Source organism: Acanthochromis polyacanthus, chromosome 22, assembly GCF_021347895.1.
Source record: "Acanthochromis polyacanthus isolate Apoly-LR-REF ecotype Palm Island chromosome 22, KAUST_Apoly_ChrSc, whole genome shotgun sequence".
NCBI lineage: Eukaryota > Metazoa > Chordata > Actinopteri > Pomacentridae > Acanthochromis > Acanthochromis polyacanthus.
The window spans coordinates 2,019,470-2,038,175 of NC_067134.1; the positions used below are offsets into that span (position 1 = coordinate 2,019,470).

At 39.6% G+C, this 18,706-nt stretch overlaps 1 protein-coding gene and 1 long non-coding RNA gene across 3 annotated transcripts in view; one reads left to right on the forward strand and one right to left on the reverse strand.

Annotated features, from left to right (window-relative positions):
- LOC127532064 (uncharacterized) overlaps positions 1-14,155 on the forward strand; it is an 80,329-nt gene extending 66,174 nt beyond the window's left edge. Inside the window, exons 2-3 of one of the 2 annotated variants that reach the window (XR_007939312.1) lie at positions 13,351-13,417; positions 13,505-14,155. This is a non-coding gene — a long non-coding RNA (uncharacterized LOC127532064). Of the gene's footprint in view, positions 1-13,350 lie in introns of both variants that reach the window. The other variant, XR_007939311.1, reaches the window with a different exon arrangement.
- Positions 8,938-10,778, reverse strand: LOC127532038 (tripartite motif-containing protein 16-like protein). Its single transcript, XM_051943054.1, has one exon. It carries the CDS (start codon positions 10,370-10,372, stop codon positions 9,791-9,793), a length of 582 nt encoding a protein of 193 aa, XP_051799014.1. The 5' UTR covers positions 10,373-10,778; the 3' UTR covers positions 8,938-9,790.
- Positions 14,156-18,706: the final 4,551 nt, after the last annotated feature.

Genomic DNA, 18,706 nt, shown 5'->3' on the forward strand with positions numbered 1-18,706 from the left:
CAGAATTACAAATAATAACGAGGAAAAATCCCAGATTTATTTTTAAAATTCACATATTAACTGTGAAAAACAGGCTGCGCAAAATGTCCACATCAAAAGTCTGTTTTTTTTAAATTGTGATTTGTCCTTTTATAACATTTGGCTGTAAAATAGTACCTACTGAATTAAATGATTGAAATCAACAAAACACACAAAAACTACAAAACAAAACAACATTTTAAAGATATCCAAATCCTAAAAATGTAAGATTTTATTATCTTACACAATTTTAAATTGTAAAATAAAAACATTCTACATATTCTAAAACTGTTTTACATAACTTTACTTTTCTTGTTAAACTACCAATAATTTCCAGTAAAATCCTAGAAAAAAGTATTAATTTACATGTTGATTGTAAAGAGAAACACACAAAAATGATATTTTATACAAATAATAATTTATTATTATATAATGTGTGAATGTAAAAATGCACTTTTATTTCAAACTAAAAATTACAGATATTTGCTGTTATTTTACTTTAAAAAAACATACAGATTTTAAAAGTTTTTTAATTGAACTTTTAAAACTATCACCTTAATGAAATACATGAAGTGATCCAAACAGAACATTAACATTGTGCCTTCTGTGCGTCCATACTATAGAACTAGCTGTCCCTCAAACACTGAATCTTGTGACTAGTTAGTCTTATTTATAGGGGAAAAAACCTTCCCAACACCCAGGTCTTTTCACATTCCTGAGAGGAACCCACCCCCTTTCTAAAACAGAGAGATCTTATGGTGACAAATCTTCAAACCAACTTCCTCCTCTTCCTTTCAGCTGCAGTAATGGCCCAGTGAACTGGATTCTCTCTGTCCTGACTCACATCCTCTGTGCCATAACATTTATGCTGCCTGTTCAGAAGCTGCTACATGAATCACAGCAGGCACCAGCTTAGCTCATCACATCCTGACTAATAGTCTGAATATTAGTCTGGGATGATGTGATATCAGAAACCATATCTTACTGGAAAGCCACCACACGTACACACTGCTGTTTACAATGTTCATTCTCGTCAACTTTGGCGCTGCTTGAGCACGAATCTGGTTAAGAATCTGACAAACCAAGGTGTTGACAGTCGATGTCTCATCCACGCTTTTAAGGCCTTGTTGTTCTCTCTGCAGCCAGGCCGTACTTATCTCACACAAGAAACTGTATGTGAGCAGAAACAATAGGCTTGACTGAGTGCATTCCCACCAAGGTGTTAGGTTACATGGGCCTGGTCTATTTCAAAGATGACATCAGCAAGAAGGGACTTTGCAGCATTATCTTTGTCACTCAGCTTTTGAGAAATGGCACATCAGTCACCAGTTAATGAATTTCTGGCATGAAGTTGCGATATCAGGAAATAACCCGAGGCCACTGCAGGATAATACTGAGATTACATTTATTACAAATGCTAATAAAAATCCACACCTAATCAATTCTCACTGTGAAATGATTTAAAGTGTCCCATCCAGACTGTGGAAACTTCACAGCAGACGGTGAAAACGAAGCATTTCATTTACATGTGAAGAAATAAATCTCATCCATAAGTGATTGTACATTCATTCACCGGCTCACACACCACCTACTGGATTTTTAAAAAGCCACAATAATGCAATTAGCCTAACAAAGAAAATGGTAATCCACGAGTCAGTGTGACTGCATGGGTGGGATGCATCTGAAACGACCTGAGAAGGACTCTGAGGAATTTTCACATCAAAAAGCTCCAGGAGAGCCAGACTGAAACAGCAGCCTATAATCTGTGGGTAGTGCAGCTGAAACAACAACAGCAAAAAAAGAAAACATGCATTCAAAAGCAGGCATTTCTCCCAGGCTGCTTCCTGTGTTGCAGGTTTAGATGTAAATTATTTAATGCCAAATGCAGCCCATTAATTAAATGGTGCAAAGAACTGCAAAGCTGTCATTCACACAGTCTGTATTTACAGATATCAGTAACAGTATGATACATTATCAGACCAGCAGCAGATTCATAGCTGGGGGTGGATGCACAGATGCTGATAAAGCAGATGTCCACAGTCCTCAACACATTCCAGGCAGCCTATAAAAACAAGGAGCAGAGCCCCGTCTCTGACTGTCTGCAGCAGTCACAGAGCTTCACATAAACATTTAGTGTTCTAACCTGATGATCCCAGCCATGCTTCCCTCCCTCCCCTTCCACTGTCTCTGCAACAAGCACAGCAATCTGGTCTCCAGCTCAGCCCTGTTTTTGGGAAGCACTCTGCATGTTTGGCCGAGGTGTGGGTCCTCGTCTGAAAACGTTCCATGACAGTGGAAGTTTCAGAATCAGCGTGTAAATCGTGAATCCTACTCGGTGCTTGCAACAAGTATTTGTCTTTCTAAATGTCCAAAAAGTAAAAAAGAGCTGCTCATCTGCATTGCATTTGTAAATAGATTCACAACTCCAGCTAAATTCTGAAATGCCTAAGAACAGTCCCTCTGTAATAGCAGGCTGATGAAAACAAATGTCCAACTATACAAAAACTGACTGTCCTGCTCTGTAAACTCTGAGAATGCCGAGCGAGAACGCACAAAGCAACATGCTGACGTGTGAGAATGATCAGGGGCCTGTTTCACGAAGCAGGTTTAGGGAAAACTCTGAGTTTGTTAACCCTGAAATGAGGGAAACTCAGAGTTTTCCATTTCACGAAGCGAGGTAACTCTAACCAGGGAATGCGGGGTAACTGTAGCCTGTTTCACAAAGAGGGGTAACTTAAACTCTCGGTCAGTTACCGCAGTAACAGACTCTATGACTCTAACCTGCTCGCCAGCATGTTTATCTGAGAAAACCTCGAGTTTCTTTCCGTCTCCGCCCTCTTTCAGCCACACACGCTGTTTCATTTCCTCATTCATTCAGTCAGTAAGCGAGCGAGTTTTGGCGTAGAACAGCTTTTATTAACGATCCAGTGGATAAAGGAGCAGCATTACTGCACAGATAATTAAATATTCGTCGGTAGATTGTTATCAGACCGAGCATAAATGTTCTCGCATTTCCGGACAATTATCGGTTTGAGCGGTACCGTTTCGTAATCGTTTCAAGTCCATAATCTACATAAACAACCTAATCCGTCCTTACATTTACATTACCAACCAGTCATGCTCTCACATCCAGCAGATATTGTGTGTTGCGCTGCGGTTCTTTGCAAATGAAAGTTTTTATATGATGTTGGAGATGCAGAACACTACAGTAAGACAACTGTATGCAGGACAGTCAGAAAAGTTTTCCTGGCTCTGAAACGACTTTTACTCATCGTTGTGGACACAAACCTGTCAGAACATCAAGAGGAGATCCACAGGATTGCAGGTGAATGATGTAGAGATCTGTTCAATTCATTTTAAATCATATTCTGTTAATGACATTGTACTGCAGCCTCAGACTGGGATTAGTCATTTTAATTTCTTTTAGGATTTCCCAGTGTGATTGGCTGCATAGATGCACACACATCCCCATCACAGCTCCCTCACATCATGAACAGGAAGTCCATTCACAGCATAAATGTGCAGGTAGGCTACAGGTAGACTGACTACAGTTTCTAAATGTTAAAGACTGCATCATAGTTCAACATCTGTCATTCTCTGCACTGTCCAGATCATATGTGATGCTGCATACATCATTTCTAATGTGGAGACCAAGTGGTCTGGGTCTGTTCATGACTCCAGGATTTATGGAGAGTCTAACCTGAGCAACAGACTGCAGCGTGGTCAGCAGCCTAAAGATTTTCACAATAGAATTCTCTTGTCTCCCTCCTTTAATATACTCTCATGTATCCACTATACATTACAGGAGAGTTTGATGGCCTTCTGCTGGGTGACAGGGGTTACCATGCCAACCCAGGCTGATGACCTCATACTCTGACCCTGAATCAGACCCCCAACAGAACTTCAACCGGACTCACTGCAGGACCAGAGCCCGGGTGGAGATGACCATAGGCCTGCTGAAAGCCCGTTTCCAGAGCCTACGTCTCCTCAGGGTGACCCCTGAGAGGGCCTGTGATATTACTGTGGCATGTGTTGTTCTTCATAATATTACCACTATTAGAGGAGAGCAACACCCTGCCCTACAAACTGAAGACCCAGATGATGAGCCCATCCACCTGCAGCTATCCAGGACAGCAGAGCAGTCAGAGACACCATATGCAATAATCACTTTAGAGTTTAAGTCACCATCATCACCACCACAGCAAATAAAGACATGATACACATTTCATTTGGTCTTCTTTATTTCCTACAAATAAAAGAGATAGTTCAGTTCATGTTCCAATAGTTAACATAATTCACCTGTGACCATCAACCACCTCTAACTTGTGCTCCAGTATTTCAATTTCCAGATCTGCCCTCCTAATCTGTTTTTTGGATTTTTCTCAGCAAATGCAGTTTGTAAATCTGTTTTACTGATAACTGGGAATACATAGAGGACATTCAATTATACAGTTGCAAACGAATTCCAAAGAATGAACCTCTGATGTTTCCTGAACATCCATCTCACTGCAGTGGAAGCTGAGGGTCCATCCTGCTGCTGTCCAGCCATGCTCTGTTAAAAAGGATGAGAATGTGAAAAACTTCAGTGTAGGCTAAATGTCACACTCTATATTCCACCCAAAATGTGAATGAGAAGAGAACTATCAGTAACACACCTCTGTATGCCTTTCTGGATCCCCCTCTGTAAAGGCGGCAGACACAGTTTCATCCTCTTCATCCTAGATCAGTGACATGTTTCAGTAAACTTAAACTACCATTTGGATCAATCTTCGGAGTGTTGCCTACTTACAATTACAAGGTCTGTTGTGGTGGGAAGGGGCCAAAAGACAAAAAAAGACACAAGAGGAAAAAAACATCATTGTATGAACATATATATATATATATATATATATATATATATATATATATATATACAGTGAAGCCCCAAATTATTCATACCTCTAGCAAATTTCGACTTAAAGTTACTTTTATTCCACCAGCAAGTTTTTTTTTGATTGGAATACCCTTCTGAAAAATCAATAGAAAAGCCTTCATAGGCTATTCCACCAATCAAACACTTCCTATAATTGCTGACCAGCCTTGTGCACGTCTCCACTGGTATTTTTGTCCATTCAGCTTTTGTGATGAGCTCCAACTCTCAAACTCCAACTGTTTCTTCAGTACTTTTGCTGTGTTTTGGGTTGTTGTCATGCTGAAATGTCCAGCGATGCCCAAAGCCAAGTTCCTCTCCAGACTACCTGATGATGGTGTTGAGGATCTTGATGTATTCTTCTTCTTCATGGTGCCGTTTACTGTGATCAGGTTCTCTGGTCCACTGGCTGAAAAACAAAGCATGAGGTTCCACCACCATGTTGGACAGTGGGGATGGGGTTCTTAGGGTTGAGGTTTCTCCTTTCTTATGCTAAATGAAGACTACATCATTGTGGCCAAACTGTTACATTTTTGTTTCATCTGACCATAAAACAGAAGAGCACAAGTCTTCTTCTTTGTCCAGATGAGCATTTAAAAAGACCAAGCAGGCCTTTGTGTGCCTTATCTGGAGAAGTGGCGTCCTCCTTAGTCTGCATCCATAAACCCAGCAGTGTGCAGTGTTCGTTGGACTGTCTGCCTTCAGATGTTTCCACCGGCAGGGTCCAGATTCTCCAGGATGGCCTTAGTGGAGATCCTTGGATCCTTTTTCACTTCTCTCACTGTCCTCCTGTCCAGCACAGGTGTCACTTTTGGCTTCTGACCACGTCCTCTGAGATGTTCCACAGTGTGGAACGTCTTGCATTTTGTAACAATACTTTGAACTGTAACCACTGGAACTTGAAAACATCTAGATCTGGTCTTGTAGCCCTTTCCTGACTTGTGATCAGCCACAATGCTCAGCTGCAGGTCCTCAGTGAGCTTGTTTGTCTGAGCCATGACTGTCCACAGACCAGCTGCAGAGAGCTGCTGTTTTTCACCTGTTGAATTGATTAAAACAGCTTTTTCCAATCAATCAGGGTAATTAGGATGCTTTAGAACAGTTTGGACTGTTTGGAATGGTATGGAACCGTGGATTTTCCCATGGACTGTGACAGATTGAATGAATAATAATGAATAAAATGAATAATTTTGGACATGCCAAAACCCTTTAAGCTTCAGTGTACCGCCGGCGGTACACCTACTAATTTGCATAGGAATTTCAAGAATGTCCGACGGGTGCAAACGCGATTATACAAACACTATACACCGATGGAAAGCTTAGATTCTCATGAATCCGCCGGTATAAACCACTTTCAGATGCGATTACCACAGCGGGTGAGAAAAATACATTTGTCCGACAAAAACAAATATTCATCCATCCGTTCTCTATACACGGCTTCAACGCACACAGCGCGACTCACATTTCCGGGTTTATTATTACACACAAAAAAAAGATTCCACAAAAAACGGCCATAATCCAACCTTTTACATCCAGATGACACAAGCCAGTAAACTATTTTGTCCAAAACATGTCCTGAAGTCGGTATAAAATCCCCGAATCGGTCGTTTTCAAGGAAATGCACCTCCCGATGCACGTCCAATATTCCCCGTATTTTTCGTAATTTTTTTTATTTAAAAATAGAATATTAGCGATTTTTTGTACTGAAAACGGCTGGAAATGACTGAAGCTTAAAGGGTTAAATGTAAATTAAAGCTGAGAAATTACTTTTTTCCACAGTGATGGCTCTTGTACATAGTCTTATTATCTTTTGGGCGACACCTGTGTCATTTCCAATCAAATCCAACTTACTCATTGACCCGGGCAGCAGTGTTCTCCACGCTGTCTCCCTCTCTTTTGCAGCTGCAGCGGTGTTGCACTTCTTTCTAAAAGCGTAATCAAATTCACTTTATCAGCAGGTTAAGATTTTCAATTCAAGTGGGGTGAAAAACGCAGCCCTCCGCTTCCTAGTTGCCGTGGTGACTTGTCAAATCGGTGCTCCATTGATGCTGTCTTTTCTGAGTTGTGGTGCACACACTTAACTCTGAGTTCATTAAACCAACTCAGATCAGCCGTTGTGGAACCAAAAACTCAGAGTTTTCTGTCTCAGAGTAGATCAGCTCAGAGCTCAGGGTTAAACTCAGAGTTTGTTGAAGCTGCTTTGTGAAACGGACCCCTGGTCTTCTCCTGACATGTAGTTGGATTTACTTTGCAATGTGAAGCATGGCGGCGGCAGCATCATCAAAGGTCAAAATGTACCTCAACCTGGATCATACGGCTAATGTTGTAGTTTTGTTGAAGGTATTTAAAAAACTACACATCACTGGGTACATTTACTGAGCAGTTTGTACTTCCACTGAATCCTCTCATCAGTAATGTAGTTCTGGCTCCCTCTGCTGGTCAGAACATCAACTACACAAATGTTCAAACACCGTATGACCAAAAGTATGTGGACAGTTCATTATTATGATTGATGAATTTGCCTCCTCCTTATTTCAGACCTTTCCACCAGATTTCTGAACCTGAATTAATCAACAATCTAAAGATGTACAGTTTATTGTCTTTTAGGACAAAGAGAAGTCGTAAGTCTACAAGTTTGATTCAATAAGAGAAAGACTGTTCAAAAAGGTCATATTAAACCTTTTTTGGCATAGGTGCCTGAAAGATACAAGTACAGGAACGTAGGTGAAAATAGGCGTCCACATGGTGTATATAGTTTATGATGGTGGAGGTAAATATTAGTTGTGGAAACACATCTGTCTCTCTGTGAATTAACAAAACACAGTTGTGACAGTCGAACATTTATTAAGCAAATAACAGACCAGTCTGCCTTCACAAAATATAGCTTATTGAAAGCAAGATAGCTGCAGTAAAATGTTCCCACATCACCTAAAATACCTCTGAAAGTACAGAGGTGCTGTAGGTTTTTATTGTTTTACAGCAGTAAATCTCAGGGGATTTTTAAAAACACCAATCATCTCAAAAAGCCGTTCAGCAGGTCTTCACATAGTAAACAAAATACATTTAAAAATAGACAATATTCACAATCTTTGATACTGTATGGACACATTTACTGTACCGGATAAAGTGTTCACCCCCACTGGAAGTTTCTCCTTTTTTGCTTTTCAACAATAAATTGTGATCACTTTAATTCAGCTTTTTTCAGCAGGAACACCGAGTCATTTTAGACCCACTGATGGATCTCAAGGTTCATTTGATTTGAAGAAATTATATTAAATTTAATCAAATAAAATAGAATTAAACAATAAAATACCATAGAATGTAAAACTGACTAAAAGTTGCAGAAAATTCTATACTTTTCACTTTAAGAATTAAAAAATCTAATAAAAAAAATTGATAAAATAAAATGAGAATACATTTTTAAAAATATATAGATCAAACAAAAATAAAATTAATCAAACAAAACAAAACATAATTAAATTAGATTAGAATATACAAAAAATCAAATAAAATCAAACATAAAACAGAACAAACAGACAGATTTAGCCTTTAAATTCCAGTTTGTTTATGTAACATCACTGTTATCTATTATGAAAACAAACCTAAAAATCCTTATTTTTAATATGATCAGTGGTAAACTATAGATTCTGTCTTTTGATGATCACAATCAGGAACATATCAAAGATTACTGATGTTGATTCTGATGTTTTATCAACAAACAAACTCAGACTGAGAAACTTCAGGACGGATAAAATGATATATTTTTATTTTTCTACTCTTGCTTCATAAATTAATTCCCTTTAGTTTTTAAACCAAAATAAGTCCTGATCACAACAAATAAATATTTGTTAATTTTTAGGATTAAATCTTTTAAATGGCAGTTTGTTTACATGAATATTAAATAAAAATGAAGGAAAAACCTCACTGGATAATAATAATAATAATAATAATAATAATAATAATAATAATAATAATAATAATCCAGGCTGTTTTCATGTATTGTCCTTTATTTGCAGATTGACATGAAGCTGAAACACAAACTAAACAAAACACACCAACAAAATTAAAAATCACCAAATCAGATTATTAAATGATGACTGACTGCAATAAAATGTCGTTATTTGTCCCCAGAAAAAACAAAATAAAATACAAATCCAACACATTCTGTCCATATATATCCCTGTGAAAGAGAAATGAAGTGCACATTTGAAGAAAAAGCTGATTTTTCCTTCACCTCTGCTGGTTCCTTAAATGTATCACTAAACATGAGGTTGAAGAAACATGAATGTAAATGAAAGGAAAGCAAAGATCAGATTCAGAAGGATGTTAAAAGTCCTTCATTGTTACATTTTCAGGACATTTTTAAGCTGCTAAATAGTTTGTGAGAAGGTGAAATGAGAAAACAGGGAAATATTTAGAAAAGAAGAAAAGCACTCAGAGGTCAGTCCTCCTCCAAGGCTGCTCATTCCCCCATATGGCATTGTCAGAAATGCAGCATTTGATTATTAGTTATTGATGATCAGAAATCACAGCAACATAGAATGTGTCCATTTAATACAGATGAACCCACAAACACAATGACCTTGAGCTGAGCACAGGCGTGTGTCATGCATGTGGACGTTATGTACGGATACCGGATCACATGACCTAAATATGTAGCAGGAGGGAATGGATGGAACTCAGAAACACCCCCAGTTGTTCTAAACGAGTTAAAGTTGTTCTAAATGAGTTAAAGTTGAAACAAAAACTTCTCTTCTGTTTAAAATCAGGACATTTCTCAGTGATCCAGACTTTTGAACGGCCGTGTGTCGTGAACTTAAATCAGGGCTGAACATGAACTGACCCTCAGACTCTGGAATTACTCTATTTGACTTTAAGGAACTCTGCAGTGGCTCCATCATCATCTGACAGAAAAATTCCAACATGTATGGGCTCAGTGAATGTGGTCTGGACTCTGTGGAGGAGAGTCATGGTTTCAGAGACGCTGTAGAAAGACAGAATACCTCCTCTGTGATCCAGATAGACTCCGATTCTGGAGGACTGAGGACCAGAGACGTCAGTGGAGATGTTGTTGTACCAAAATGAATATCTGTTGGTGAAACAATATAAAGACCAAGATTTGTCATTGAATCCAAATCCACATTCATTTAAGTCTCCGTTTCTGCTGATATTCTTCTTTGCGACTGATACACAAACTCCTCCTCTCCACTCCACCTCCCAGTAACAACGTCCAGTCAGGCTCTCTTTACTCAGAACCTGACAATGATCAGTGAATCTTTCTGGATGATCAGGATAATGTTGGTCTTCTTCCATTCTTGATACTTTTCTGTTCCCTTCAGATAACAACAGATATTTGAATGCTGTGTTTGGATCCAGAGTGATTTCTCTTGAAAATTTTAAGAATCCGTCTCTGGTCTTTGGTTCTGGTTCTGACAGCCGCTCCATTTCTCCTCTGGCTCACACAGACTGTTTGACTTTCACTTCCTCTTACATGAGACTAGTCTGAGCTCTGATCTCCAAATCATGTGTTCCTGCAGTGAACGGGTTCCTGTCAGCTTCTTCCAGCCGTCTGCAGAGTGCAGATCTGAAGGGAGGAACCAGGAAATGTGTGTTTGTAGCGCAGGAAGGAGAGGAGGATTATCAGGCTGGGCTTCATTCCAGGAAGAAACCTAGAAAAACAACCCAACAAAACCAAAGAATACAACAGAAATAAATAGAATGACATAGAACATGAAATGGAATAAAAGTTAGCCAGAACCCAGAGCTTTGTGAAAATGTACATTTTATAATCAGGATGTTCTAAAACTGGATTTCTTTTCTTTGACTTTGTCCTCCACAGGGTGGACACATTTTACCATTTGCTCACATCTTATCTGCTTGCAGTAAATCCATAAAAAGTGTGGGAGCTTGAACAACATGTATTTACAGCAGTCGAAGGTCAACTTTAATCAAGAGACATGAGACTGAGTGGAACATTTGAACTCTACAGGGGAGAAATCATGATGCCTCAATGATGCTTCTGTTATAAAAAATTCTATAAATGCTACATAGATAGATACTTAAATAATAATAATAATGATTTTAAAAACTGTCTGTTTTGTTTGGAGCTCCTTTAATGTTAAAAAATTGTTTATATAAAACAGGAACAAAACAGTTAACATGTAAATTATAAGTTTTTTCTATGATTTTACTCTATCATCTGTAATTTAGAGAAAATCTGTAAAACAAAAATAAAAATTATTTACGGTTTCCAGTCCTGAATATAGATAGTTTTGTCTGTTCAGCAATTACAGTTATCTGGAAAATAATATTTAATCTGATTTAAAAATAATAGAAATAGTTTAATTTTAGAGTCAAACATGTAAAAATACAGTTTTTATTTGGACCGTAATTATAGTTTAAAACATGTAAATTACTATATTTTTCTGTGATTTTACTGGATTTAACTGGAATTTAACAAAGTTCTAAAATAAGAATAAAATCTAAGTTGAGTCAAAACAATTACTTCTTTTTAGTTCCTAAAATAAATTTACAGCCATAATGGTGTTTTTTCTCAGTTAAATGTTGAAGAAATTATTATTTCTGAAAATCCAGGTTTTAAAAAAAATGTTGTTTACAATTTTGGTCTGTTTTTATTTTTTATTTTCAGTAGTTATGTATTTATTTATTTGATTAATCTCCCCCATGATCACCCCAGTAGTGAGTTTGATTGTGTCTGAAGTTTGCTTGTGCTTTTGTTTTGCTCTTTTATCCACTTTAGTCTTTTTAAAATGACCTCATATTTAGTTTTACCTCATATTTATTCTTAACTTTTTGTAGCTTTACCCATGGCCGTAGCCAGGTATGAGGTCAGCGAGGTCCGGACCTCACCTATTTTTTCCGAGTTTTTTTTTTTTTCGCCAAATATGCCCAACTGAATAAAACATAAACTCATAAAAACTTGAAACCTCTCTGTGAAACGTGCTTGTAAATTGTAAATTGTGGTAAACATCCATGGGCTTTGTGTTCTGTTTGTGCCTGTGTGCGTGTTGCGGTGAAAAGCTGTTTGATCAGCTGATGCACGTACCCGTAAATGCGCCCTGTGACGCGCTTGGCAGCGGGCCAAACCCCGTTCAAAAACTAGTGTTTTTATTATTAGCACTTTGTAGACTACATCCCCGCCCATCTACACCAAGGTGACCACAATATATTTTTTTAGATAATTCGACACTAGTTCGGCCTGTCAGATCATCTGATCAAAGAGTTTAATTACTTTTATCCACAGCGGAGAGCTTCGGCTAACGAGAGGACAATCGAGTTTGGTAACTTTACTCCAATATGCAGCAAAACACAGTAACATGTACCACTGCACGCTCTCACTCCAAAGCAGTGTCTACCCCAGAAAAACACACAGATTCGGTCATGGCTAGATTTGCGCCCCGGGCGAACCATCCTTTGCCGCCGGCGCCCGTCCGCCCGAGCGGACAGAATGAATGAGTCCGGAACGAAAACACATCCGGGTGGAAACAACTGACGGCTAACAACACACCGGCATCCTCCAGTTCAACTTCAAACCTTCAAACCTGGGGCTACATGGCCTAACCAGATAACACATTAAAAATTAGACGTAGTGACATTAAACACTAACATTTTCACTTACTTTCTCGTTCGTTTTCCAAGTCGTACTCCTGTTCTTGTTTCTACTTCTTCGTCTTCTTCTTCTCACACCGGTGTATCGGCAAAAATAATCCCCAGTAATCCACTTTCGTTGTGGCTTTTTTATTTGCAGCGTTTCTTTTTTATTTGCAGCGGTGTTTCTTTTTATTTGCAGCGTTTGTTTTATTTGCAGCGATGGCGGGTCTCGGCCACCGTAAATTACCGTCTAAGTCTCACACTGACTCCTGGACGACTAACAGGCTGCTTCCAAAGCTCACCAGCCTCAATCAGGTCCAGCTTCAACTCACCTTTACACTCACTTCAGGCTTCCAATCAGTAGTTTTTATCCCATAATGCTCTGTGTGGCCGGATGGTTTCTCCCTCCTAGCCACTGTGTGGCACTGTGCTATTTCAATCATCGCTGTGACAGCGGGGTGGTATCCGGCGCCGCTGCATATATATACACAGGTGGGTGGTTTCACCTCAGTCTCATGCTTTCTCTTGAGCTCTCCCCGTGGTGGTAACTGCAGCCAAGCGGGTTGGATCTGGCGTGATCAATCGGGACGCACATCATATCATCGGTACAGGTAATGGGCTTTTCCCCCTTCCCTTTTGTGATGTGCAGCGCATTTAGTGACAGCCTGCTTTACTTTGTTTAGTGACGCTGGGAGACGGGTCGCTCCGTTCAGCGTGCCGTGGGTGCTTTTGTGACGACAGGGTAAGCTATGCGGTCCACATTATGTGATCTGATGTGTCAACTGGTCTCTGATTTTGTGTGGTTGCTGCAGTTTATTTGCTGTTGTCGTTGGATCTCCTCCTCCTGCATTGCTTCTACGCTGCGCCACAGCTAACCGGGTATGTATCGCTCAATGAGGAAGTGATCAATGAAGTCCAGGTGATGTTATTTAATGACAATTCTGCTTAATTGTCTACCTTTACTAGGTTGCAGCTAGACGTGTGGTTCATTGGACGTCATCGTTCCCTGGACTGGCGGCTGTCTCGGCTGTTTCGGTTTTTTCTTTCTTTTCGCCGGCTCTTGGTTGCGGCTCTTGTTCTCGGTCTGTTTGCCGGCTCTGTGATTGGTGCCGACAACTTGCTGTGTTTGACTGTGTTGGTGTGTATTTTCCATTAGGTTTACCGCCAACGTGTGTAGAGTTACTGCATTGTACTTTTTTTCTGTAAAAAACCTCAGGCTATGAGGATTATCATGCCTCATATGTCACCTGTGTTTTAAAGGTTATTGTGTGGAGTGAGTGTGTGTGTTTTTATTGTGTATATTGGTCTGGTCACCAGCACTGCTAAATCAGGAGTACTAATTATTTGTTTCTTTTGTGCAGGTTTGGTGAGCCTCGGCGGCAGTTTAATCCCTGGTGGTGGTTCACGGATCCCTTTTCGTTGGTGTGTTGTCACAGGTGTGATTATTTGGACCCCCTTTTTCTTCCTTTTGGCTATTTGTTTGCCTGCCGCCATGGTAAGCCAGCCTGCTCCCTTTATTGTTTAAGTTTAGTACTCCTGATTCTCTCTTTTAAACTGGTGGCTTGCTTTTTATATTTAATGCCATAATTAATAAAGAAATTGTTGTATTTTTGGAAACACGTCTCAGCCCAAGTGATTATGAACCTGTGTGCCTTCAGTGTTTAAATGGTCCTTGGTTGATCATGTTGAATTGAATGTCCCGGGGGTGAAATTCCCCTGGGTGGCGTTGTCGCAATATTTATGTGAATCCTAGCCATTTCTCCCCATTCTCCATTCCCCTTCCCTTAGAGCTCCCCCTCGCCACGCCACATTCTGTATTTGTAGAAGCTGCTCCTTGGTGCACTGATCCAGAGAGACTCTGAAGGAGTCTGAAAGAAGCTCTTCACAACTGATCAACCAGAATAGTTCAGAACAAACACCACACCAGAGGGATGAACTACGAAACAAGTTCAATATAGCCAGGTTTTCTTTGTGGAAGTCAGATCAACAAAAACCTCAGTCAGAGTTAACAAACCAGGAACTGAACGCTCCTCTCACAAGCAAAATCAAAATCATGCACAAAACTGAGATTTCCTCTCACTCACTGATTGGCTGAAGGATCCAAAAGCAGACACTCTGCCAGCTAAAGCAGATCAACCAGTTTTCTAACAAGCACTCCGTCTGTAAACCACACAAACTCATCACACACATCAGCTACAGCTGGATCAGTGCTCTGCTCTTATTTTGGGGGAGTTTAATGACTGGAATGAGCCATGAACCAGATCTGGGGCTCTTCATAAACACTGGGGGCTACAGCTTGGCATGTCCGGCTCTCATGACGCCACTGAGTCCAAACAACAAACTGAGTCTCATGTTTGTGTTTGTTGGTGATGAAGGAGGAACCTCAGAGACTGCAATCAAAGTTCTACTTACTGAGCTTCTTCCCACCAGTACAGATCTCTGCTGTCTGGGTTTGAGCAGAAACACAGAAAATCCTGGGCTGCTTCTCCGTCACCGGTCCTCTGAGTCTGCAGGCTGCCGTCACTCTGAAACACCTCAAACAGATCAAAGAGCTCCTTTACTGGACTTTATTATCATAAATCATTAACCTGCAGCTCCTTCTTGCTTCCACTCCCTTAGGAAGAATTTAAAGCTTATTAAATATTTTCTTATTTGGAATATGTACATTCATAATGCAAAAGTAAAATATTGGTTAAAGAGGTGATCAGAAATCAGTTACTCTAAAGTTTGCTGTATCCTGTCAGAACTTCTCATAGCAGCTGCTCCAATAATCTAACAGGTGTCATGTTACCTCAGCAGCTCCAGAGACGTTCTACATGAAACCATCAGTCTGATCAGAATATTATCTCACATTCTTTAGAGAGATGAAATCAATACAGATGAATTAAATGATGATGTGGCAGTTTGGAGCTGTGAGTAATATTCTCAGTAAGGATCTGACTGTAAATTAAAGGTTCTCTGGGTGGGTCAGAGAATCATTTACAGAGTAACAGAGCTGTAAAACACACCAGGAACAGACTGTAGTCAGGTCATGCAGATAAACAGGAACAAAGGTCAGAACACGATAACTGGTATAGATGCAGATGCAGGAAACGGGTGTGTTTCAGTACCGATACTATTACATAAAGTTCAGTATATTGACATCAAACAATGAATACGAGACAAGAGATCAACATTTCAGCTTTTATTTCCAGGTATTTACATCAGGATTTGATAGACAACTTAGAAGATAGCACCTTTTTGTTGAACCCACCCATTTTTAATGTGACCAGAAATACTGGAACATGTGACAGACAGGTGTGTTTTGTTGCCCCGGTGTGTCTTATCACATTGATTATTCAAACAATAAATAATGCTCAATGTCTATGTTCAGTTTCAGATTTGGGTTTTGTCTGTGCAGACTGCATCTATAGTTAGAGATGTAACCAACATGAAAACCAGAGAGCTGTCTATGGGTGGAAAACAAGCAATTGTGAAGCTGAGAGAAGATGGAAAATCAGTCAGAGCCATTAAACAAACATTGGCCATAGCAAATGCAACCATTTGGAATGTCCTGAAGAAGAAAGAAACCACTGGTGGACAAAGCAACAGATGTGGAACAGATAGACCAAAGAAACCAGCAGCAGCTGATGACAGAAACATTGTGAGAGCTGTAAAGAAAGAACCTAAAACAACTGTCAGTGAAGGCATCACAATCTACTGTTAGCAGAAGACTTCATGAACAAAAGTACAGAGAATTCACCAGAGGATGTAAACCACTCATTAGCAAGAAGAAAAAGTACAGAGATGAACCTCAAATATTCTGAGACAAAGCTTTTTGTGCTGATGAAACAAAGATGAACCTTTACCAAAGTGATGGGAAGGCTAAAGTTTGGAGAAAGAAAGGATCTGCTCATGATCCCAAACATATAAAATCATCTGTGAAACACAGTGGAGGTAATGTCATGGCTTGGGTTTGAATGGCTTCTTCTGGCACGGACTCATTAATCTTCACTGATGATGGAACACATGATGGCAGCAACAAAATGATCTCAGAAGTCAACAGAAACATTTGGTCTGCCAATTTAAAGAGGATGCAACCAAACTGATAGGGAGATCAAGATAATTACCCAAAACACACAACAAAGGAGTTCATCAGGGCCAAGAAGTGGAAGGTTTGAGACTGGCCAAGTCAACCTCCAGACTTCAACCCTATAGAGCTGCATTTGACCTGCTAAAGAGGAGACTGAAGGGAGTAACCCCCAAAACAAACAACAACTGAAAGAGGCTGTGGTGAAAGCCTGGAAAAGCATCACGAAAGAAGAATACAACAGTTTGGTGATGTCAGTGGATCACAGGCTTGATGCAGTTATTGAAACTAAACATTAAGTCTCATTCATTTTAATCTATTTTACATCTATCCGTTCCAATACTTTTGCTGACCTAAAAATGTGGTGTTCTGTTACAAATAATGCTATCTTGTAAGCTGTGTATCAGATCCAGATGTAAACACCTGGAAATAAAAGCTGAAATGTTGATCTCTTGTCTCATCTTTTGATGTCAGCCCAAATGTTTTCAGTCTACAGCAAAAAATAATGGAATTGGCCTCATTGTTCCATTACTTTTCAAGGAGAATGTATGAAGAAATTAAACAGTAAGATCTTCAAAAGTTTAACAAAAAAGTCTTAAACGGCTTGGTGAATATATTTGCAGAGTTCAGTAAATGTTCTGTTGATCAGCAGCTTCAGTCTTTTCAGAAATCCTCTTACTGTCAGCCAGCTTCTCCTGCTTCATCCTCCTCAGGAACAACACTGTGATCTGCTGAAACATCTCTCTGCTGCTCCTCTGCTCTTCATCATCACCCTCCAACTCCTCCTCATCCTCCCTCTGAGTCAAACATCAGATCCATGTTGGACACTCTGACGGTCCACGTCTGTCCACAGAGACAAACACCAGGTTAACACCATGAATATCTTTAGGAAATACTGTCTGAAAATGGAACAAGTTATCACCATAAGTTAGTTAAACATTTTCACATTTTCCTGACAAACCAATCACTGCCAAATAATACTGTTTCAAAGACAGGTCAGATTGCTGCTTTTAGAAATTTTATTTTGAAAAGAGAACAGAACTCTCACACATTCTTTTAAACACAAACTATTTGCAGTTATTTCATTATTTTAAAAAGACTTTTCATCAACTAAAATGTATTATTGAGCAAGAGACAAAATAGCTTTCTGATAATGTACATAATATAATCACTGTGCTGTAAAACTGGATTTATTCACTTTTGACTTTGTCCTCGACAGGGTGGACATATTTTATGATTCATTAATATCGTATCTGCTTGCAGTAAATTCATAAAAAGGCGTGGGACCTTGACCAGCATGCATTTACAACAGACTAATGTCAATTTTAATCAAGGGATATAAAATTGAGTGGAAAATTTTAACTTGTTGAGGCGAAATCATGATGATGCCTCAAAGACACTTAGTGCTGATACTGACCCCAGTGGTTTTACAGATTCTTCTTTGTGTGACAGTCACACTTTGATGCTGTCTTATGTGGAGACGCTCAATCACATGTTTTGAATCCATTACACAGTGAATATTAAACTGAAGCTTGACTTGAAACTCTCACAAATTAAATAACGTCTGCAAGAAAACCTGCAACTTACCACAAACTGTTCAGCCCGAAGAATGATAAACCAACAAGTTTATCAATCACAAGTCAGAAAAAACTGCCTCAAAACAAATGAGATCAGAGCTGCTGACGTGATACAGCAGCATCCAGAACCCTCTACCTCCACTGGATATGAATTCATGAGCATTTAATGACTTCATTAAAGATATCTCTTGGCCTTGGACATAACAGCAGGTTCCTGTTGCTGCTAATGAGCCAGAAATCCTGCATTACAACACAACAACATGAGCAGCAGCTGAGCTTCAACCTCCAGCCTCTGAGGAGCTGCACAGACGTCCTGGACCTGAGGCCTCCTCTGCAACAATAAAGTCCAAACTTCTTCTCTCTGGCTTTAAGCTGATTGATCACAGAACATGTTCTTCAGTTTGTCAAAGCAACAATCCCCAGAAACAACCCAGAAGCCTCCATGAAGCCTCACATCGCTCCAGGACATTAAAGCAGCGTTCCCCCTCAGTAAACTCTTTGTCCTCCTCCATGCAGCAGCAC

Bases quoted from the DNA above. Each gene is read 5' to 3' on its own strand.
- LOC127532038 (XM_051943054.1), bottom strand. From the start codon at position 10,372: ATGGAGCGGCTGTCAGAACCAGAACCAAAGACCAGAGACGGATTCTTA.